Below are 21,130 nucleotides of genomic sequence, written 5' to 3' on the forward strand. Positions count from 1 at the left end.
GAGCAGTGCTCCTAACTGCTGAGCCAAAGGGTTTATTTTTATTTATGTATGTGCATGCCACATACTTGCAGGTGCCCACGGAGGCTGGAGGAGGCAGTGGATCCTCTGGGGCTGGAGCTACACCTGACAGGAGTTCTGGGAACTGAGCTCAGGTCTAGCAAGTGTGCTCAACTGCTGGCCAGCTCTGTAATGCTTTGAAATGTGGAAAATGACATGGGATGTGTATATAAAGCCTTAATCCAAAAATAGCATTCATTTAATAATAGCTAAGCAAATAGTAGGTTATTGTAACGCGAATCTTAAACGGTCTTATTAATAAAAACAAACCCGGAGCCAGGTATTGGGGTGAATGCTGCAAGATCAGAGAAGCAGAACAAGCCCCAGCTAACCTCACCTCGCCAATTCCTCAGCTGATCTCATTTTCTCAAACTGGAATCCTCTGTGTCCTCATCTGAATGGACCTCAGCTGAACTGCTGCTCAGAAGCCTAAAAGCTTAACCAGCTCTAGTTCCTGGTCCTCACGCCTTATATACCTTCCTGCCATCACTTCCTGGGATTAAAGGCATGTGTCACCATACCTGGCTGTTTCCAGTGTGGCTTTGAACTCACAGAGATCCAGACAGATCTCTGCCTTCGAAATGCTAGGATTTTTTTTTTTAATTTTAATTTTAATTTTAATTTTTTTTTTTTATTTCAGGGCTGAGGACTAAACCCAGGGCTTTGCGCTTGCTAGGCAAGCGCTCTACCACTGAGCTAAATCCCCACCCCTGAAATGCTAGGATTAAAGGTGTGAGTGCCACCATTTTCTGGCCTCTATGTCTATCTAGCAGCTGTTCTGTTCTCTGACCCCAGACAAGTCTATTAAGGTGTACAATATATTGGCGGACACAATATCACCACATTTCCCTTTTTTTGTCTAAATTTAAAAAAGCTTATAACTAATACAAGAAAAACTATATCCAATAAGTATATACAATATATACAGTCAAGAATTGTATTAACATTTGTCTAGTCCATTACCATTTGACAGATTTAGACAAAAAATTTTCGTTACATATCCTATTTAAAACAAGTAGTTCCTTTTTAAAAGTGGATTCAATAATCTCCCTTTTTATCTTATCAGGTTATGGTATTTAAAATCTATGTTCATTAAAGAAAATTGAAACAAATATGAGTACAATATGGAAGAGGAAGTCCTAGCCTGGCATAGTAGCACGGGCCTTTGTCCCTGGTACCTGAAAATTTCTGAGTTGGGGAATTTGAGGAAAGCCTCAACGACAGAGCAAGCTCTTAGTTAGAAAGCAGATTCTTAGAAACCGGTTCACACCACTGTCCATGCAGCTCTGGGGACTCACAGTTAATTACAGAGATGGGATCACACACATCCTAATGTGTCATTCCTTTTTAGTCTTGAGTTTCTTTCCATGTGAAAGTCTGGTTCAGTTTCATAATTAGAATTGTTTTTGAGACAAGATCTCAAATACGAGCTCAGGCTGGCCTTGACTTTGTTATGTGCACAAAGATGACCTTGAATTTCTAATCCATCTGCCTCCACTTCCCAAGAGCTGGGCTGATAGGTGTGAACTAGCACAGTGTTTTCTGTGTGCTGGGATGGAGCCCAGGACTGTGCATGCTAGGCACATCATAGCCCTAGAATAGTTTTTACTTAAACATTTTAATCATGGAAACATTTCAGATTGAGAAGTAGAGAGAATAGCATAAAGAAGCCTGTTATTGTACAAACAGTAGTTCCCAGCACGTGTCCAGTTTCATTTTTCATATCCTTTCCCTTCCCTTACTAGGTTATTGGAAAGAAGCCATCAGCATATTTGGTCCCTAAAAACGTGGCCCCAGGTGCGGTGGCAGAGGCAGGCGATCTCTGAGTGTCAGGGCAGTCAGGCCTCAACAGTGAGAATGACTCTTTCGAAAAAAAGTGGCAATTTTAGTGAAAAATACAGTTCGAATTTCATTTTCTGAAGATTTATCTGTATGAATGCCTTGCCTGCCTGTATGTATGTGCACCATGTGCATGTCTGGTAACCACAGAACTCAGAAGAGGACACTGATCCCCTGGAACCCGAGTTACAGGTGGTTGTGAGCCACCATGTAGGTGCTGGGAATCAAACCCAGGTCCTTTTTAAGAGCAGCTGATGCTCTTAAGCACTGAGCAGTCCTCCAGCCCCTTCTTTCTGTTTTGACATGGTTTTGCCCTGTTGCTCAGGCTTACCACCAACTCCTGGGCTCAAGCATTTCTTTTCCTCAGCCTCTTGAAAAACTAGGACTTCAGGCCCATGATACCTAATGCCTAGTATCTGTTGTAACTTTTTTCTTAGGTTTTTTTGTTTTGTTTTATTTTAAGATATATGTCTTGTGTGTATATAAAAGCACACATGAAGAGAGTATGTGAGTGTATGCTCAAGAGCTCGTGTGTGTGTGTGTGTGTGTGTGTGTGTGTGTGTGTGTGTCTGTCTGTCTGTCTGTCTGTCTGTCTGTCTGTTGTGGAAAGTGGCAGAGGCCAGCAGTGGGTATTGGATCTCTTGGAACTTTTTATAAAAGTGCTGGGAAATGAACTTCAGTCCTCATAATTTTGAAGTAAGTGTTTCTCCAGCTCCCTTAGTTAGAATTTTTTTTTTTTTAATTAAAGTTTGTTTTGTTTTATATAGAGTGTCATTGTGTAGTTCAGGCTGTCCTGAAACTCACTATGTAGACCAGGCTGACCTGAAATTCTCAGAGATCTGCCTGCCTCTGCTTCCCACATGCTAGCATGAAAGCCTTTTGCCAGCACAGCCAAGTCTTAGGTAACAGTTTTAAACTTGATGGGACCTTACCTCCTCCATCTTACGGTGTGACCCTGTTCTTCACTCTCTTGGTCGGCCTCACGCACGACAGCACTGCTAGCTCACCTTTATTAGCTCGTTCTGTTCAGAGAAAACTGTCTGAGCAGTGGTTCTGTGGAGAGAGTCTGAGTAGGGGCTTTCGAGAGGACACAGAGACACCAGTGCAGACGAGCCTTTTCCTCCTGAGCATAACACAGAAGCAGCTGCTGTCTTAAGACGGCAGACGGGAGAAGCTTGATTTGACCTCCAATTCATTTTTTGTAGTCTCATGCCTTGCAACACATTCTATCATTAAATTCTCAGTTTTATGTTTAATAGTATGTTCTCTGTACTGCATACATTATTTCAGGTCTTTTTCAGTATTTAGCTCTTTTTTCCCTGTAATTACTTATTTATATTTATACCTATAATTAGGGAATTGTTAAAAGACTTTTTCAGTAGGAGGAATGTTAAAATGAAAATTGTGTGGGAACAACAAGGGAGATACTGAAATTGGATGAAATTAGTTACTTATCAAGGGCAGTAAACTGTTTCTCTAAAAATTATAAAGGATCATGATACTTAGGAGACATGAAATTAATACTGTTAAAGAAGTTTCTGATCCTCTAAATTAAAATTGAGAAACAGGGTTGTGACCAAAGGCATCATAGCAGTCGATAAATTTGGGTTGATAGGTTTTTTTGGTCACAGCCACAATTACTTTAAAGAATTCTGAAGATTATGTAATATGAGAAAAATGTTTTGTTTGGTAGAGAATTCTTTTTATTAAATAGTTTCAGTCCTGAGAAAAAGCACCCACCTTTCCCCTTAGTCTGAAGTGTTTCACCTAGAGTTATATGCAATTTTCCTTCTGTTTTAGATTAACAAGTGGTGGAATAGCCTAAGTGATGGCCAGCGGACTGTGACAGGTTTGTGTTAGCTTACACGTTTTAGCCATTCAAGGGAAGAGAAATCAGAACAAAAGGTACAGTATGTCACAGGCAATGGCTTTCATACCGTGCTCACTGGTGGCTTAGGAGACAGGGAGTCTCTGTACCTACACGCCTATGTAATAGTATAAAATAGTGTGGAGCTGGGCATGACAGCCCATGTCTGTAATAGAAGGACAAAGAGTTCAAGGCCAGTCTGTGTTATATAGCAAAGTGTTACCAAAAGGTCTTGCCAATACCAACAAAAAAAAGTCTGGCATAAATGTTTTCAAGATGTTCTGGATCACTTTCCTAGTTTGTATATAACATGATATTGACCAAATAAACAATACTGCTTGTAAATAGTTCATGGGTAATTGTTGTTTCCCCCATTAAGGAAGATGAAATGCTGGGATATAGCATAGTTGGTAGAGTGCTTGCCTAGCAAGGCCCTGGGTTCAGCCACAGCACTGCACAGACCCAGAAAAGTGGTCCATGCTTGTAAACCTAACACTTGGGAGGTAGAGGCAGGAGGATCAGAAGTGTAAGGGTGCATAACAAGTGTGAGGCCAGCCTGGAATACAGAAAACAAGCCAAGGGAGACATTGCTCAGGTCACAGGGGTCTCTGTACTTTCCGAGCTGGCTGCAAGGAAATTGTTTCTATTTTGTAGACGGAGGCTGGCTTCTAGAGAAAGAACTTTTCTCTCCCTTTCAATTGTTTGAGAATTTTGTTCATGTATAAAATGTATGAAAAGACCTTTTTGAAGTCAAACTACTAGTAAAGTAGAGGTGAGTTTTAACCCCAGTCCACCTCCCTGCCTACTAAACCATGTTCAGAAGGCTCCCTTAAACGTGAGTGTGTGGTCATGTCGTCCATGCCACCATGGTGATTTATTTTGTGCTGCTTTTCTCCCCCGAGTGGAGGGGTGAAAGACAGAATCTGCAGACCAGGCTGGCCTGGAACCCAGAGATCTGCCTGCCTCTGCCTCCTGAGGACTGGGATTATAGGTGTACACCACCACACACTTGCTTCTTCTCTACATTTCTATGGAAAGACACATCTAATTTTTCAAAGTTAACAGTTTATGGACTTGAAAAACTCAAGGAAATGGATTTGTAAGTTCTGTACAGTTACATACATAGTAAACATGATTTCTGGAGAGTAGCCTGATACTAATTACTCTCAAACAGGGTTATATTTATTGGTACTCTGTTTCCCTTAACTTCTTGGTAGATAGAAGGGTGTTTATATTTCTTAATTTAGACTGTTTCTTCTATGTGAAGGTTAATTTTTCCTCACTTTATTGGAACCTGATGTATTCTTGAAGCTTATGATTGACATGCTTTCTTTAGAAAGCACTTTTATTTTTCTGAATTCATCGACATTTTCTGAGAAATAACACCAGCTACCTTGAAGGTAAATGTCAGCATCCTGAGGCCAACAGTGAGAGTAGCATGGACTGTGTACACAGCAGCAGCAGCTGGTCTGTTGAACAATCAATGGAGGAAGACTTCAAGTTGCCATAGGCAGGGTTGTAGAACTGATTTCAGCAGTATGGTCTTAATAAATAGTTAATTCAAAGAAGCTCTATAGAAAGACATCTGTTTCCACTGAGATTAATGTGTTTTGTTTGCTTGTTTTCAAAAAGCAACGACAATTAACAGCATTTCCTTAGGGTAGCAGACCTGCAATGTTTTCTTTTTTTTCTTCGAAATGACATCTGTTTGTGTGTGTGAGTGCGTATGTGGAGGTCAGAGGACACCTGTCAGGAGTCACTGAACTCTGTGTGACAGGGCTGGAACTCAGGCTGTCCGGTCTCACAGCCCAGAGCCGTCTCACCCGCCCTCCTTCGGCTCTTCACTGCAGTTCACAGGTGCTTGCCATGCTGTGGGTTTGAGCGCCATCAGGTTTGCTCCCATTTAATGTAAGAAAAGGCCCAGGCTCAAATGTTAAAACTTTTCTCAGCTGGGCATGGAGGTCTGCACCTTTACAGGCAGATCTCTGAATTCAAGGTCAGGCTGGTCCATATAGTGAGACTGTCTGGCCCATGAGAAAAATGACTGACAGAGGCAGCCAGTCATTTACAGTCAGTAACCCCATGGCTTCGCCAAGTGGTGCTCCCCATCAGGGAGTCATTCGTCCGGCGGGCCGACCTGTTAAGTACTAGTTGTCACCTGCTGTGCACCCCCACAGCAGCCCTCTGCACTGCTTCACCCAGAAAACACACCTGACATGACTAACAGTTTGATTGCTATAGACGACTAACTCCTGACTTGTCTGTGTTATTCTAAATAGCTTTCAAGAACTAAAACTTGACGTTTTTAAATGCGCTGCATGGGTACAGTGCCTTAAACAAGAATAGAAACGATTACAGTATAACAAAGATAACCTTAAATTTGTATCAATACCAGTGTAAAATATTTGAGACAAGTGGTGGTTTTTTAGTTCAAAAGTAGATTCAATAATTCATCATTTTATACTAAACCCCCTTTTTCCTTCAGAAAGAGATCCCTGCATCTAATCTTTGTTGAGCTTTTTTCCTGACCATGACCAACAATAACTTGAAACCAACCCCCCTAAACTATGATAGACACCCATAATCCATTGAACAACCAAAACCCACCTTCCCCACCGGTTGGGAATGTGGGTGTCATGTTTTCTAGTCTGCTTCCTGTTGTCTGGGGGTGATGGCATCTCCAGAGGACCCTGAGAAAATGAGGATAATGGTCAAGTCCTGGGAGAGATAGCTGTATTATTTTTTTTGTTTAGACTCTGTGATGGGAAGGTGTAGAGCTTATCTGAAGTCCTAGCTGGATAGTCTGTGAGGCCGGACCATCTCAGCTAGCAGCTTTGAAGTTGTTCTGGTTGTAGATTTTTTTGTTGTTGCTTTGTTTTGTTTTTTTGTTTTTCAAGACATGGTCTCTGTGTAGTTTTGGTGCCTGTCCTTGAACTCACAGAGATCTGCCTGGCTTTGCCTCCCGAGTGCTGGGATTAATAGCGTGTGCTGCCACCACCCAGTCTGGTTGTAGAATTTTGAAGAAACTGCAACAGAGGCATTTTGAGGCTGGATCACCTGGGCTACTTGTCTTCATTGGTGTCTGGTCCTTTTGTTCTTTAAACCCACAAACTTTTAAAGGTAACAGATATATCTGTAGTAACATAAGTATGGAATGTGCAGTGTGCACAAGTCAGCTAAAGATGATTTTTGTTTGTTTGTTTTATGTTTGAACGGGGAAAAGGCATCTGTTAACTTTATAAGTTTCTTTGGACTGTATAATCAAACCTCTATCCATGTCATATAAAAGGATGGCTTGCAATAAAAGTCATGAGGACTCTGTAGACGGCAAGATTGATCATGTCTCATCCAGTCTCAGAGCTGTTCCCATGTCAAGGCATCAGCTTATATATCACCTGTTTTGTAGTTTTTCTTGTTTTATTTTTCATGTCTGTAGCCAAGATTTTCAGAAGGTCTCCTGATCAAATCTGGTCTTAATTTTGACGAAATCCATATTTTTTTGTTTCCTGTTGAAACAAAGCAAACCTTTCCCCCAATGCAATGCATTTTCTGACTTGCGTTCTGAAGTTAAGACATTCTCTGTGGTGATATTTTATTTGTGCTGAAATGACATATTTTATTTGTATGTTAATAAAGTTTGCCTGGAGATCAGAGGTCATAGTGAGCCATAAACAGAAGTCAGGTGGTGGTTGCACTCTCTTAATCTGATCACATGGCAGGCAGAGTCTCTGTGTGGTCAAGGACACAGCCAAGCTGGTGACACATGCCTTTAATCCCAGTACCAACCATAGAGACCTTGAGGTCTGTATAGACAAGCAGTGATGAGGAAGTGGTGTGGCTGGGCTTAGAGCCAATGAGAAGGCAGAACAGGAAGGCAATAAAGGCACAGGTTAGACAGGAAGAATCTCTCTTGGGAAGCTACAGCGATGTGGTAAGCTAAGGTTAGTCGGTGGCTATTTGCTATTTCTCTGATCTCTTCAGCTATTCCCCCTTTATTTGGCTCTGTGTTTCTTATTTAATAAGACTGTTTAGAAATTCATCTACAATTCTCAAAAATAGCATTTTGAGCAGTTTCCATAATCCAGTGTTTCTCAGCAGCTATAGTTTTTTTGTTTATCAGCATTTCAAAAATTTAAAGTCAACAAAGCACCATACAGGATCCAGACACCCTGTGTATTTTCCATCGTGTTGTGGCTTTTTCCTTTTATATTACTTTACTGTCTCTCTAAAGACTTTATTATTTTTAAACTATTTATTTTTTTATGACTGTTTATACTCATTTTTTTTCTTTAGCATCTAAGTACATTTATAAGCATACTATATCTGTTCAGAGGTTTTCTCAATCTGCACCTAACTTTTTAAGCACCTGCAGCTGCACACTAGTACAATGTTCTGACCGTGTGAGCCGAACCTTCAAATGCCAGGCGGATGGTCTGCCTCTGCCCACTTTGAGTCTGTGAATAGTGGAGCCTTGTGTCTGTGAGCCCTGGCCTGGAGCTGGTCCATCTGCCCCAGGGCTGGGAAGTTTCTGGGTCCATGCTGTGGTAGGCGTTTCTGCCTAGTCTCCTTCCACCAAGTGGCGACTGTCAGCTACTTATAAACCCCATTCAGATGCTCGGTAGCAGTCTCTTAAAAGAGTCTCTAAGCCACAAGCACTGAGCCTACTCACTGTTTTTTTTCTCAGCCTTTTCAGGCCCTGTGTGGATTTACATGCCCCACATTGTATGCTAATTGTAACAAGCTTTTTAAAATGTCATCAGACTTTCTTTTGTGGGACCTCCAGCTCCCCAATAACAACATGGAGACTTAATATTAATTATGGAAACTTGGCCTTAGCTTATGCTTTTATCCAACTAGTTCTTATAACTTAAATTAACCTGTCTCTATTAATTACATTCTACCACATGACTCAGTTACCTCTGGTTTGTGCCTTTTGTCCAACTTCTTCAGAGTCTCTGATGAAATGCACCCACCTAGGTTCTTCCCCCTCTCCCTCTCTCTCCCTGGAAATCCCGCCTCTCCTCTCCTGCCTAGCCACTGGCCATTCAGCTCTTTATTAAACCAATCAGAAAGCACCTTAGGCAGAGACACATCTTTACATTGTACACAAATATTCTGCATCACAACCCCAAGAAGAGTACTTCTCCTCTCCAGCTTTCAGGGGCGTCTGTTAGGCTTTCACTAGGTGTGGTTTGAGTGTGAAATGTCACTCATGGGTTCATGTGTTTGGTCCCTAGCAGGCGGTGGTGCTAGAGGGAGGTTAGGGAACATTTAAGAGGTGGGGCCTTGCTGGAGGAAGTGGTCCCTTGGGGTGGGCATTGCCTCCCTATTGTGTGTTTGTCCCTAGTAGTTTGTGATCCTCCTGCCTCTGTTTCTGGGTTGGCCGTTATCAAACAATAATTACGGATCTGAGTATTTATTGAGAAGAGTAACTGTTCTGAAGGAAAAAAATATTGATCTGGGTGAAGAAAGTTCCTGGGCTGGGGAAATGACTGTGTAAAGATGATAACCTTAGCTGGGTGTGGTGGTGTACACCTTTAATCCCAGCACTCAGGAGGCAGAGGCAGGAGGATCTCTGTGAGTTGAGGCTAGCTTGGTCTACAGAGTGAGTTCCAGATCAATCAGGGCTATATAGAGAAACCTTGCCTGAGAAAATGGGGGACGCTAACCTCCCAGTTAGCCCCCCTGAGCCTGAAAACCTGAGTCAGTCCTCAGGACCAGGGAAGATCTGTGAGAGGCTGGGTGTGTCAGCACTCCACAGCAAGATGGGGCTGGAGACAGGGGAAGCTCCGGAAGCTGGCAGGTCAACCAGCCTGGATTCACAACACCACAGCAGAAGCGATAGCGATCCTGGGGCGGCAAGGAAGGCAAGAGTGACCCCGAAAGTTGTGTGTGTCAGCCCACCGTAAATAAGACCTTTTCAAAAAGGTAGCCAGTTCTTAGAGCATTTGCAGCTTTCCACAAAACCTCTGATTTACCCTTTTGACACTTTGAAGGCATTGGCATGGTTTGTGTTCCTCAGCCTACTACCCCTTACCAAATACACAGTCCACTCATGCACCTGTGGCAGGGGAACATCAGGTAGACGGGATCGGACTTTCTCGGCTCTTATTTTAATGTCCTTCAATTCTGTGTTGTAGGCATCATAGCTGCAAATGCTCTAGTATTCTGCCTATGGAGGGTGCCATCGCTGCATCGAACCATGATCAGATATTTTACATCCAACCCAGCATCAAGTAAGTCTAACTTGTGTGAATTTATGTTGAGATAGAAGTAATATGGAAAATAGGCTTTATATTAATCAGAATGTTACAAGAGTTATTTGTCAGTAATTATACACAAATACAGAGGTAAAGCCTGTAAGCTCCTTGAGGACAAGAACTTTGTCTCCCCTTTGCCGTAATCCCCAGAGGCCTGAAAGGTACTTCACACATAGTAGGTGCTTTTCTTTTTTTAAGATCTGGACCAGGCGTGGTGGAACAACCTTTAATCTCAGCACTCAGAAAGCAGAGGCAGGAGGATCTCTGAGTTTGAGGCCAGCCTGGTCTACATAGAGAGTTCTGGGACATCCAGGCTACATAGTGAGAAGAAAAAAGTGTCCAAAAAAAAGAAATTAGATCTGGGGCTGGAGAGATGGCCCAGTAGTCGAGAGCACTGGCTGCTTTCCCAGAGGACGCAGGTTTGATTCCCAGCACCCACATGATGTCTCCTAGCTGCCTGTAACCTCAGTTCCAAGGTATCCATTGCCCTCTTGTGGCCACCTTGGGCACCAGGCACACAGACATACATACAGGCAGGCAAGCAAAGTACCCATACAGTTAAATTAAAAAAACAAAATAAAAATAAAAATTTTAAATTAAGATCTAAAATCACTGCAGGCTTATTCTTTGAGGAAAATATTATATGTAATTTTGTGTTTGTAATTGAAATAATTTTCTCATGCTTTAGTGATAATGACAAATTGCTTTGAATGTTCACTGGCTGCTTACTAAGTAGAAACATTTGTTAAGGTAGTTTTTATCCTTTGAAAATGCTCTGTTAAGGGCTAGAGAGATGGCTCAGATTAAGAGCACTGGCTGCCCTTCCAGAGGTCCTGAGTTCAATTCCCAGCAACCATGTGGTGGCTCACAACCATCTATAATAAGATCTGGCTCCCTATTCTGGCCTGCAGGCATACATGCAGACAGAACACTGCATATATAATCAATCAATCTTTTTAAAAATGCTCTGTTAAACAGTCTTATTTAAACTTTTAACCGTTTTGGATTCTTAGGTTTGGCTTAATAACAATAATGAGACAAGCTTAACATGAAAACCTTAGTACCCTAGCTTGCATGTTACCAGATTCTTTGTTCTCTTGCAGAGGTTCTTTGTTCTCCAATGTTGCTGTCAACGTTCAGTCATTTCTCCCTATTCCACATGGCAGCAAACATGTATGTTTTGTGGAGCTTCTCATCCAGCATCGTGAACATTCTGGGTCAAGAGCAGTTTGTGGCAGTGTACCTGTCTGCAGGTAATGACCACTCTGAGAACGTTGGATTATAAGCCTCACTTCTCTGCAGAAGGGACAGAGGAATGATTACAGTGATATTCTGGACACAGCAGATACTCAGGATGGATTTGTTTATCAAGTTGTGTGTAGAGAAGGGCATCACAGACAAATGGAATTGTTCCTTCCCTGCTTCTCATCTGATAGTTCCCAATTATTACTTGGGGATGCTTGGTTTAAATTAGCGAGCAGACATTCAGGAATAGACTACTGCTTAAACATCACATTTTTATCTCCCTGGGCCCTGGTTTTGTAGTTCAGATCAGCCATCTTCTAGATGATGGTTTCCAGACCTCCCAGCTATCTTATCCATCTGTCTCATTTGTTGTAGTGGGAAAATGAGAACTGAGAGGTAAAGTGGACACCATATGTCACTCAGTAAGTTGTGTATGGGGTCTTGGAAAGGACACCGCATTCAGGACATTGCCCTATAAATTAGCTGAAGTGATAGTAGGGTGAGGTTCATACTGACGACCTTAGATTGATCCAGATAGAAACCTTACACTATTGCTGAGCATAGCATGTAAGCCCAACACTCAGGAGGCTGAGGCAGGAGGATAGCAGGTTTGAGGCCACCCTGGACTACAAAGCAATATACCATCTAAAGAAGAGAGGCGAACCAGTCACTAAAACTGTGGAGTGGAGACTACAATACCGACGTGAAGGGCTAGGAGCGGAGTGCCATGGTAGAGGGCTGGCCTGGTGTGCAGAGGGCCGTGGTAGAGGGCTGGCCTGGTGTGCAGAGGGCCGTGGTAGAGGGCTGGCCTGGTGTGCAGAGGGCCGTGGTAGAGGGCTGGCCTGGTGTGCAGAGGGCCGTGGTAGAGGGCTGGCCTGGTGTGCAGAGGGCCGTGGTAGAGGGCTGGCCTGGTGTGCAGAGGGCCGTGGTAGAGGGCTGGCCTGGTGTGCAGAGGGCCGTGGTAGAGGGCTGGCCTGGTGTGCAGAGGGCCGTGGTAGAGGGCTGGCCTGGTGTGCAGAGGGCCGTGGTAGAGGGCTGGCCTGGTGTGCAGAGGGCCCTGGCTCAGTCACCAGTACATCTGAAGGGAAAAAAACAGCACCTTTTGTACTGAAACTGTTGACATGTGCCTTATTTCATAGGTGTTATTTCCAATTTTGTCAGTTATGTGTGTAAAGTTGCCACAGGAAGATATGGACCTTCACTTGGTGCAGTAAGTATTTCTTTTTCTTTCTTTTTTAAAGTATATCTAATATAAATGTTTTCTGATCTAATTTTAAATTTCACTGAGGAATGATTATGTTTATAAGAAAGTTGCAAATGAATACAGCTTCCGTATACTCTCAGCCTGCGTTTGCCTTATGTCTTACAGACTCAGTGTAACAGTAAAAACAAGTAAATTGACATGGAAACAATTCCTTTGACACATCTTTGTCAAAGTTAGAATGCACACATTTGTAAAACTGAAGTTTTCAGACTGCAGATTTTCTACCTTACACTTGTTGGTTGTGTGTGCCGCATGGGTGCCTTGGGACTTGTGTGTGGAGGACAGAGTACAGCTTGGTGGGCTAGTTCTTTCCTTCTTCTTTTGTTTTGTTTGTCTTTTTGAGATGGTCTGACTGTATGTCCCAGGCTGGCCTGGAACTCAAGAGATCTGTCTGCCTCTGTCTCCTGAGTGCTGGGATTAAAGGTGGGTGCTGCCGTACCTGGCCTGTCTCTGTAGCTTTTAACTATTGGTCATTTGCATGTACTTGCTGGAATATAGTACATATTGGGAAGAGTATGTGAGAATAATGAGAGCCCCCTCTAGGATTAGATAATTCTCATTACACATTTAAGTCTGCTACTATGTTAGAGTGTTCATTGGGCAGACACTACCTAGATAGAGTCACTGGGCCAGACATGGTGGCACATGCCTTTAAGACCAGCACTCAGGTTGCAGAGGACGTGGATCTCTGTGGGTTCCAGGCCAACCTGGTCTACATAGAGAGTTCCAGGTCAGCAAGGGCTACATGCTGAGACCCTGTCTCAAGCAACAAAACAAACCAACAGCCCCTTGTGTGGAATGTGCTTTCGTTCTTAGTGTCGAATGACCAGATCATATGGTACAGATGTTACTGTTTAAGAACTACAGACTGTGGCACATTGACCAGCAGTGTTCTGTCCTTTCCTGCCAGCAGAACGTGAGAGTCCCCGTCTCCATGGCTTCACCGCTCACGGTTGTGGCCTGGTTGGGACTTTGTTTTCCCAATAGCTAGTGATGTTGATGATCTCGTGTTTGTTCCTCGTGCATCATCTTTGAATTATCCTTGCTCGCTAACATCTTCATTGAACTTGTCAAATATTCTTGATAGATTTTGGAAGCAGGTGCTTTGTTGGGTTGTTGTTTGAAACAGGTAGCTAAGGCTGACCTTGAGCTCCTCTTCCCACTCCCTGTACTGCCCAAGTGCTGGGATTGTAGGCATGTGCCACCTTGCCTGGCTTTTATCAGAATTTTAACCAGCAAACATTTGTTTATTTGTCATTTCTTAGAACAATTTCTTTCAAAGAGTATGCTTTTAATTTGCACAAAGTTTAATGTACTTATTAGAACTCACTTTTGGTGTTGCAGTGAGGAAAGTTTTGCCTGACCGAATCACAAAGATTTTACCCCTATGATTTGCTTTATTTATTTAATTCTATGTTTCATTTTAAACCATTTTAAATCTTAGTGCAGGACTGGAGAGATAGCTCAGAGGTTAAGAGCACTGGCTGCTCTTCCAGAGGTCCTGAGTTCAATTCCCAGCACCCATGTGGTGGCTCACAACCATCTGTAATGAGATCTGGTGCCCTCTTCTGGCCTGCAGGCAGACATGCAGACAGAACACTGTATGCATAAGAAATAAACATAAATAAATAAATAAATAAATCTTAAAAACAGTATTAGAATTTTAGCACAGATCCACTAACTTTTAACACTTTGCCACATATCATTTCCTCTCTGACTGTACTTATTTTTTCAGAACCATTTAAGCAGGTTTCTTTTGTTTTCTATCTTTTCTTGTGTGTATATACAAAAGAGAGAGACACAGACAGACACAGTGCACAGTGCACACATGTGCTGTGGTGTACATATGCAGGTCAAAGGACGACTTTTGGGCTTTGGGTTCTGGGAACTAGACTCAGGCATCAGGTTTGGTGTCAAATGCTTTCTATGTGTTGAGCTACCACCCTCAAGACCAGCTGTCTTACATTGTGTCTCTTTCTTCGTAGATACTTCAGCATATATTTCCTAGAAACACAAACATCTTTACATACCCCACAGCACCGCTATTAAATAGCTACATTAAACTTTATAATCCATATAAAATCCAGTTATGGAAATTGTTCCAGTAATGTTTCCCTGAAACTCACGTGTTGCATTTAGTTCTGATTTTCTGGGCTTCTAAAAGCTGCCACCTTTCCACAGGTCATTTTTGTGTTTCAGACAGTACAGGGTGGCTGTTGGTGGATTTGTCTTTTTCCTCAAGACTCAGTCAGCTTGTGTGGCTGGGTGGGAGTGTTAGATAGATCAGTGGTGTCCTCAGGTACTAGGACCACAGGGACGTGGTGTCTGTTTGTCCCTTTCTGTGGTGAATGTCTTAGCTGTTGTGTAGTTTCTATACTATAGTTTTCTTTTAAAATTAATGTGTAAGATGTGAGAAGACGTTTTAGACTGTGTAAATACCATGTCCATCAACCTCCCCCGGCATGCGTTCCACTGGGCGTAGACTGTTGTTTTAGCTGGGGTCAGTTTTCACTGTATTCCTATGCAAAGGTAACATGCATATCCTCATAGCTAGTGTCTTCTGTAAGCACATGTCCCTTACCACACTGGGATCAGCACTGACATAGCACATTTGGCCAGAGTTGGTGGTTTCCGTGCAATCCTTTTTGTGTGCTGGGATGTCACACTGAAGATTCCTGAAGTCTGTCACAATGTGTCTTCCTGACCTAGTACTTGAGATGAATGACGGGGAAGCACTTTGTAGAGTTTCCCTCATGGAGATAACTAAGATTTGTTCTCAATAAAGTATTTCTTTCACAAACAGCTTTGTCTCAGCTGTGACCTTTGTTAGAAAAAGACTAGGTTGCCATGCTGTGTTTTCCCCTGTTTTTCCTCTGCACCTCACACTTGGATGCTTTGCAGTCCTCTGCCGGGCTGTGCAGTTCACGTCCAGCCTTGGTTCTGCTGTGCTGCTCTGCAGGATGCTCTTCCTGTGTCCCCTCATTGCCCTGAGCCTGGGTTTCCATGTGCTGCCATGGCACACAGCACCTCCCTTCCCATCTCAGAATTGCGCATTTTTCTTACTTGTCTTTCCTACCATGGGGTAAGGTCCATGAAGGTGTGGCCTGTCTGTTCACCTCTGTGTCTCTAGTATGTAATAGCATGTCTACTGTGTTGGAGTCAGATATTTGAATGAATGTGTGTCATGAGAGTTAATGTAAACAAGGAATTGTGGTCGTGTTCTTGAGATGTTCCACCATTCAGAAGAATTAGGATTGTGATAGCATTCAAAGGTTTGATAAATTGGTGTTTTCCAGAAAAACACCTCACAGCCATTATAAATTTAAACTGTAAGAATGACTTGCCCATAGCTCGTTCCAGCCAGTTAGAGAGCCGTTGGACAGCCTCGCTTAGGTGTGTGGCGTAGGTAATGCTCTCCTTGGAATGCATTCATGTGCTTGTTGTGATACCGTTGAGTTCTCCGTGGTGGTAGTGTAGTCTGGATCCCTTCCCCTGACACTGTGCACATTCACAGTGGATAGTGGTAAGATCCGAGCCCTCCAGATGGGGAGTGCATTGGCCTCTACAGAGCCTATGCAGCCCATGCCCCCTGGTCTGCTGTCCTCACCGCCGTGTGTATTACCTTGCAGTCAGGAGCAATCATGACTGTGCTTGCAGCAGTCTGCACCAAGATCCCAGACGGGAGGCTCGCCATCATCTTCCTCCCGGTCTTCACCTTCACAGCAGGCAATGTAAGTACCCGTGGAAGTCTGGCCGGAGCAGTGTTCAACAGTGGCTGAACTCTTGCCCTTAAATTGGAAATGGGCATCAAAATTGTACCGTTTCTCTCTTCTCTCCCTGGCTTCTAGGCCTTAAAAGCCATCATTGCCATGGATACCGCTGGGATGATCCTGGGATGGAAATTTTTTGATCATGCAGCACATCTTGGGGGAGCTCTCTTTGGAATGTAAGTTTGAGCATAATCAGGTGCTGAGCTGTCTCCCCCCCCCCCCCCCCCCCCCCCCCCCGTGTTCCTGGTGTACAGAGCTGGTGCAGCCATTGCTCTCCCTGCACTGCGCGTGTGGGAGAGCACCGTGTGTCTAGGCAGAGGCTGGTGTGGACTGTGTTCCAGGGACGATGGTACCCGACGCCTGCTGCATGTAAGTACCAAGCTCGTTACCTTGGTTCCTGTTTAATGAAGGAAACCGAGTCTCAGGAGTAACTGATGGCTTTGAATACAGCAGAGACGTAAATCCAAACCCTCAGCCTCTGTTTGCACCACACCGACTGAACACACTGAGTGTGTGCTCACACGCACTGTTGAACTTGAGGAAACTGGGTTTGCCTGAATTTACACAGAATAGAGAGTCTAAGTGAAGCGGTGCTGCCCTAGGTGGAGCTGAGCGCAGCTGTGCCTGCCGTTTATGATGTCCATGGTGGTTAAAGCATGGCATACGCGTGTTTTAGCTCTAATGATCACAGCACATTACAGACAGTCTGAGACACAGAGACTTAGGAAAGTAGCTCTGCTTTGTGAACTCTAAATTCATCTGTACTTTCCGTGTGTTCTCAGAGCATCTCTTCCCCTGGCCGATTTTTATTGTTCTAAACATTACCTTTCTTTTATTCTGAAAATAATTGGTCAAATATACTTTACAATCCGGGATCTGAGAAGCAAAGGCATCCTTTCTCCTCACTGTTCTAATTTCAACTCTCTACACGTACTGGATCTCATTCATGTCCAGGACTCATCTTTTTTGTGTTTAGAAAGGAATCAGAAACTTGGGCTGTCGAGAGGGCTCAGTGAGTAAGGGTGCTTGCTGCCAAGCTTAATGACCCACATGTAATCGCCAGCATGCATGTGGTGGAAGGCGAGAACTGACTCCTGCAAGTTATCCTTTCACCCACACACGTGAATACACATACCCACACACGTGTGCATGCACCCACACACTTGAATATACATACCCACATATGTGTACATACACCCACACAGGTGCATAAACACACATGCACACCCCCCACATGTACACACACACACACACACACCCCCATGCACACACATGTGTATACCCACATGCTTGCACACCCTCACACTGTACTGTGGAATTACAACAGAGCTTCAGAGCCCGGCTGTGTGACAGCTGATTCTCACAGAGCTCTATGATGCAAGGGTTAATTTGACTTCTTAAAACCCTGAGACATTCTGTTCTTCAGACAAGAAAACTGCATAAAGAATGGGTAGTTTGAGGCAGGTGTGGCATTGCACTTTTAATCTCAGACCTCAGGAGACAGATGAGGTGGATCTCTATGCGTTTGAGGCCAAAGAGGGGTTCTTAGAGAGACCCTGTTTCAAACACACATCATACCCCCCTTTACCAAAAAAGAAGGAATGGGTAATTTGGTTAAGGTCTCCCAGCCAGTAACTGCAGGGCACTTGCTTGTTTCCCTGCAGCATCAGGAGAGGGGACACTAACCACTGTGTGGTCGGTGGTGACACAGCTGAATGAATGTGCAGGTTCTGAACTCAACCCCTGAAAGCAAAGCAGTGTCGTCTTCCTAACTTGGGCTGAGCCAGCTCACAGGTTCATTTGTATTCATGAGTATAATGGAGTCGTTGCCTGTCAGACTGAAGTGTTCGGTTCTGCATGAAGTTAGAAGGCTCAAAAGATTTGGAAAGATCCTCGGTTCATGGAGAGTCCTTGGGAAGCGACTCACTTCTAAGGGTTTACATTCGAAGGGGCAATCCCTTTTCTCTTCTGCATTCATGAGAGGATCTTGCTTTAGCTTCAGAGAATTTTGTTACTATGTAGCTCCTGTCTGACCTCTTATTCAGTATCCAGCCCACCCAGGCTGTCCTTGAACTTATGGCAGTTCTCCTCTTAGCTTCCTGGGGGCTAGGATTACAGATGTGTACCCTTGTGTCCAGCTTTCATAAGAAGGAGTTAAAATTCTGGTATAAGTCAAGCCCTTTACAATAAAAATGCATATTCAGGTATTTTTGACATGTTAAAACTTTATGTTGTTGTATTGGTTCCAATGTAAATCAGTTAGAGGAGTATTTATTTTTATGTGTATCAATGTTTTGCCAACATGTATGTCTGTGTACCACATTCATGGCTGGTGCCCACAGTGGAGGGCAGCAGGTCCCCTGGAACTTGAGTTTCACATAGTTGGGAGCCACCATGTTGATGCTGGGAGGTGAACCCAGTTCTTAAAGAGCACCAAATGCTCTTATCCTCTGAGCCCTTAAATATCTCCACCCCTTAAATCTTTTATTCCTTTATTCTTTTTGAAACAGGTTCTCCCTATGTAAACATGGAAGGCCTGGATCTTGATATGTAGACAGGCTGGTAATAAACTCACAGAGATTTACCTGCCTCTGCCTCTACTGTACCTCTGGCCTCTTGCCTCTGTGCCTCTGCCAGGATTAAGAGCATGGCCATCCTGCCCATTCCCTTACATAATAAAATCAGATGTCTAGTAAAAATGAGGTCAATGAAGTTTGGAATCTACCCCTTGGAATTTGAAGTCTGCTCAGAGGAATGAGTATGTAAGTCAGGATTTCGAGGGTAGGTGCTTTTCTAGGCTGCCAGTCTCTATCCGTCCATGTCTCCTGGAGGTTATGTTCTTTCCCAAGAGAGGTGAAGCTGCCCTAAATGAACCCCACAGCCTGTGCTCAGGTGGTTACGGCATGCCAAGCCAGTTGGCAGTGTCACTCAGCACGTGGAGACGTCCTTCATGCTGTTGTGTGCAGTGCTGGAGCCCAGGATCTCAGGTTCTTAGTCAGAGGGTGAGCAAATTAAGGTGTTACACCTTTCTCCTTCACTGCTCATTGCCTTAGGCAGGGTTTGGATTGACAGGCCATCCACTGTATGTAGCTAGTAGAAATGGCAGGAGGCATATTTACCACTATAGTACATATTAGCAAATCCCACACCTGACATTTCTTCTTCTTATTCATAGTAAAAAAGGGTCAGCGTACCTTTGATCAGACCTTAGTTGACACACAAAGCTGTTTGCATGTTGAGCGAATTATTTTCTTGTATACTTGTTCTCCTCTGGTCTGTAATGAGAAAAACCACAGTACATATGGTTGTTTATGCCTCTATTCCTAGCTTTTGGGAGGCAGAACTGTCCTGAGTATCCAGCCAACTTGGACTACATTGTGAGAACTTATCTCAAAAATAAATAAGTAAACAAACAAGGAAACATGATGGTTAACTTGCATTGAATAAAAAAGTTAAGTGCAGGGCCTTAGAGGTGGTTCTGTGGGTAAAGGCATTTCCACAAAGCCTCACAAACCTAGTCCCATCCCTGGGACCTGCATGATGTCCACAGACCTCCACACATACACTGTGGCATTCATGCCTCCTCCGCCAAGACAAATAAAATGTAAAGAAAAATGCTTAAGTAACCGTGTAAAGCTGCCACATAGTTCCAAACAGCCAGTCAAGCCCATCCTGCTTTTATCCTCTATACATCATAAATGTTAAAGCTTTATATCAAATTACCTGTCTTACTCAGTTTTGTGGAGTGGCCTTGGCATTTTATTTAAAGTGTCAACTTGTGGCTGAACACCTGGCTCAGCAGTTAAGAGCACTGACTGTTCTTGCAGAGGACCTGAGTTCCCAGCACCCACATGGCAGCTCACAGCTGTGTGTAACTCCAGTTCCTGAGGATGCAGTGTCCTCATGCAGACAAAACAACAACTCGCCTGAAGCAAATATTCTTTTCAGTGAAAACAAATACAAAAAGGAAAGAAAAACTGGTGTCACTTAGTGCTGTGATGATGGTTGTGTTTGCATGTCACACCATTTGAACATTGGACCATTTATCTTTCTCCAGATGGTACATCACTTATGGTCATGAACTCATTTGGAAGAACAGGGAGCCTCTAGTGAAAATCTGGCATGAAATAAGGACTAATGGTCCCAAGAAAGGAGGCGGCCCTAAGTGAAACAGAGCTGGCCGACGTGGTGCATCTGCTCCTGGCTTCCTCGAAGACTCAGCATCCAGCAGCCCCAGTGTTTCAAATGTCCCCAGTACATGTCTCCTTAGAAAATTATGGGAAAGTTGTGAAATAAATGTTTATATCTCTAGTTTGTAAATGGTGTTTGCTCCTTGGGAGTTCTGGAACTCTCCAGCAGTTTGCTTTTTTGGTTAAATATGGCATTCTTCAAGCCTAGAACCTGGTGAGGAACCCTCAGTGGATCTGATGGGACCTTGGAGGAGCCTTGGTCTTATCCCTGACCTGGTATCTACTTATCATTGGTTCTGACTTCCTTTCCTGGACTGGCCAACAATAGAAAGTTGAGGGCACCTTCTCCCTGAAAAAGTCTGAAATAACAGCCTTAGCACTTCCAAATATTTCCCTAGATGACATTTCTGGCAGTGAGTGCCACATCCAGGAACATTTTTTAGGATTTCTTTTCTAGGTATGAGGAGAAGAGGGGCTGGGCAGGCGGCTCAGTCAGGAGAGCCTGCCACAAGAGCTAGAGCTGAGTTTGGATCCCAGCACCACAGACAGCCTGCTGTGGTGCACACCTGGCGCACCAGTGTCGTGGACCAGACATGGCAGATGGTGGACGTGAGAGCAGCTGCAGAATGTGAGTGAAG

General features: G+C 43.7%; 1 protein-coding gene across 1 annotated transcript in view; it reads left to right on the forward strand.

Moving 5' to 3' along the window:
• The window catches only part of Parl (presenilin associated rhomboid like), a 28,976-nt gene extending 8,363 nt beyond the window's left edge, over positions 1-20,613 (forward strand). Inside the window, exons 4-10 of the mRNA XM_052740188.1 lie at positions 3,697-3,745; positions 9,904-9,999; positions 11,127-11,276; positions 12,408-12,478; positions 16,162-16,263; positions 16,381-16,478; positions 20,360-20,613. Coding sequence (XP_052596148.1) covers positions 3,697-3,745; positions 9,904-9,999; positions 11,127-11,276; positions 12,408-12,478; positions 16,162-16,263; positions 16,381-16,478; positions 20,360-20,471 — 678 coding nt within the window. The 3' untranslated portion in view covers positions 20,472-20,613. The remainder of the gene's footprint in view (positions 1-3,696; positions 3,746-9,903; positions 10,000-11,126; positions 11,277-12,407; positions 12,479-16,161; positions 16,264-16,380; positions 16,479-20,359) is intronic.
• Positions 20,614-21,130: the final 517 nt, after the last annotated feature.

Source organism: Peromyscus californicus, unplaced genomic scaffold (assembly GCF_007827085.1).
Source record: "Peromyscus californicus insignis strain IS unplaced genomic scaffold, ASM782708v3 Scaffold_16__1_contigs__length_79575227, whole genome shotgun sequence".
Classification (NCBI taxonomy): domain Eukaryota; kingdom Metazoa; phylum Chordata; class Mammalia; order Rodentia; family Cricetidae; genus Peromyscus; species Peromyscus californicus.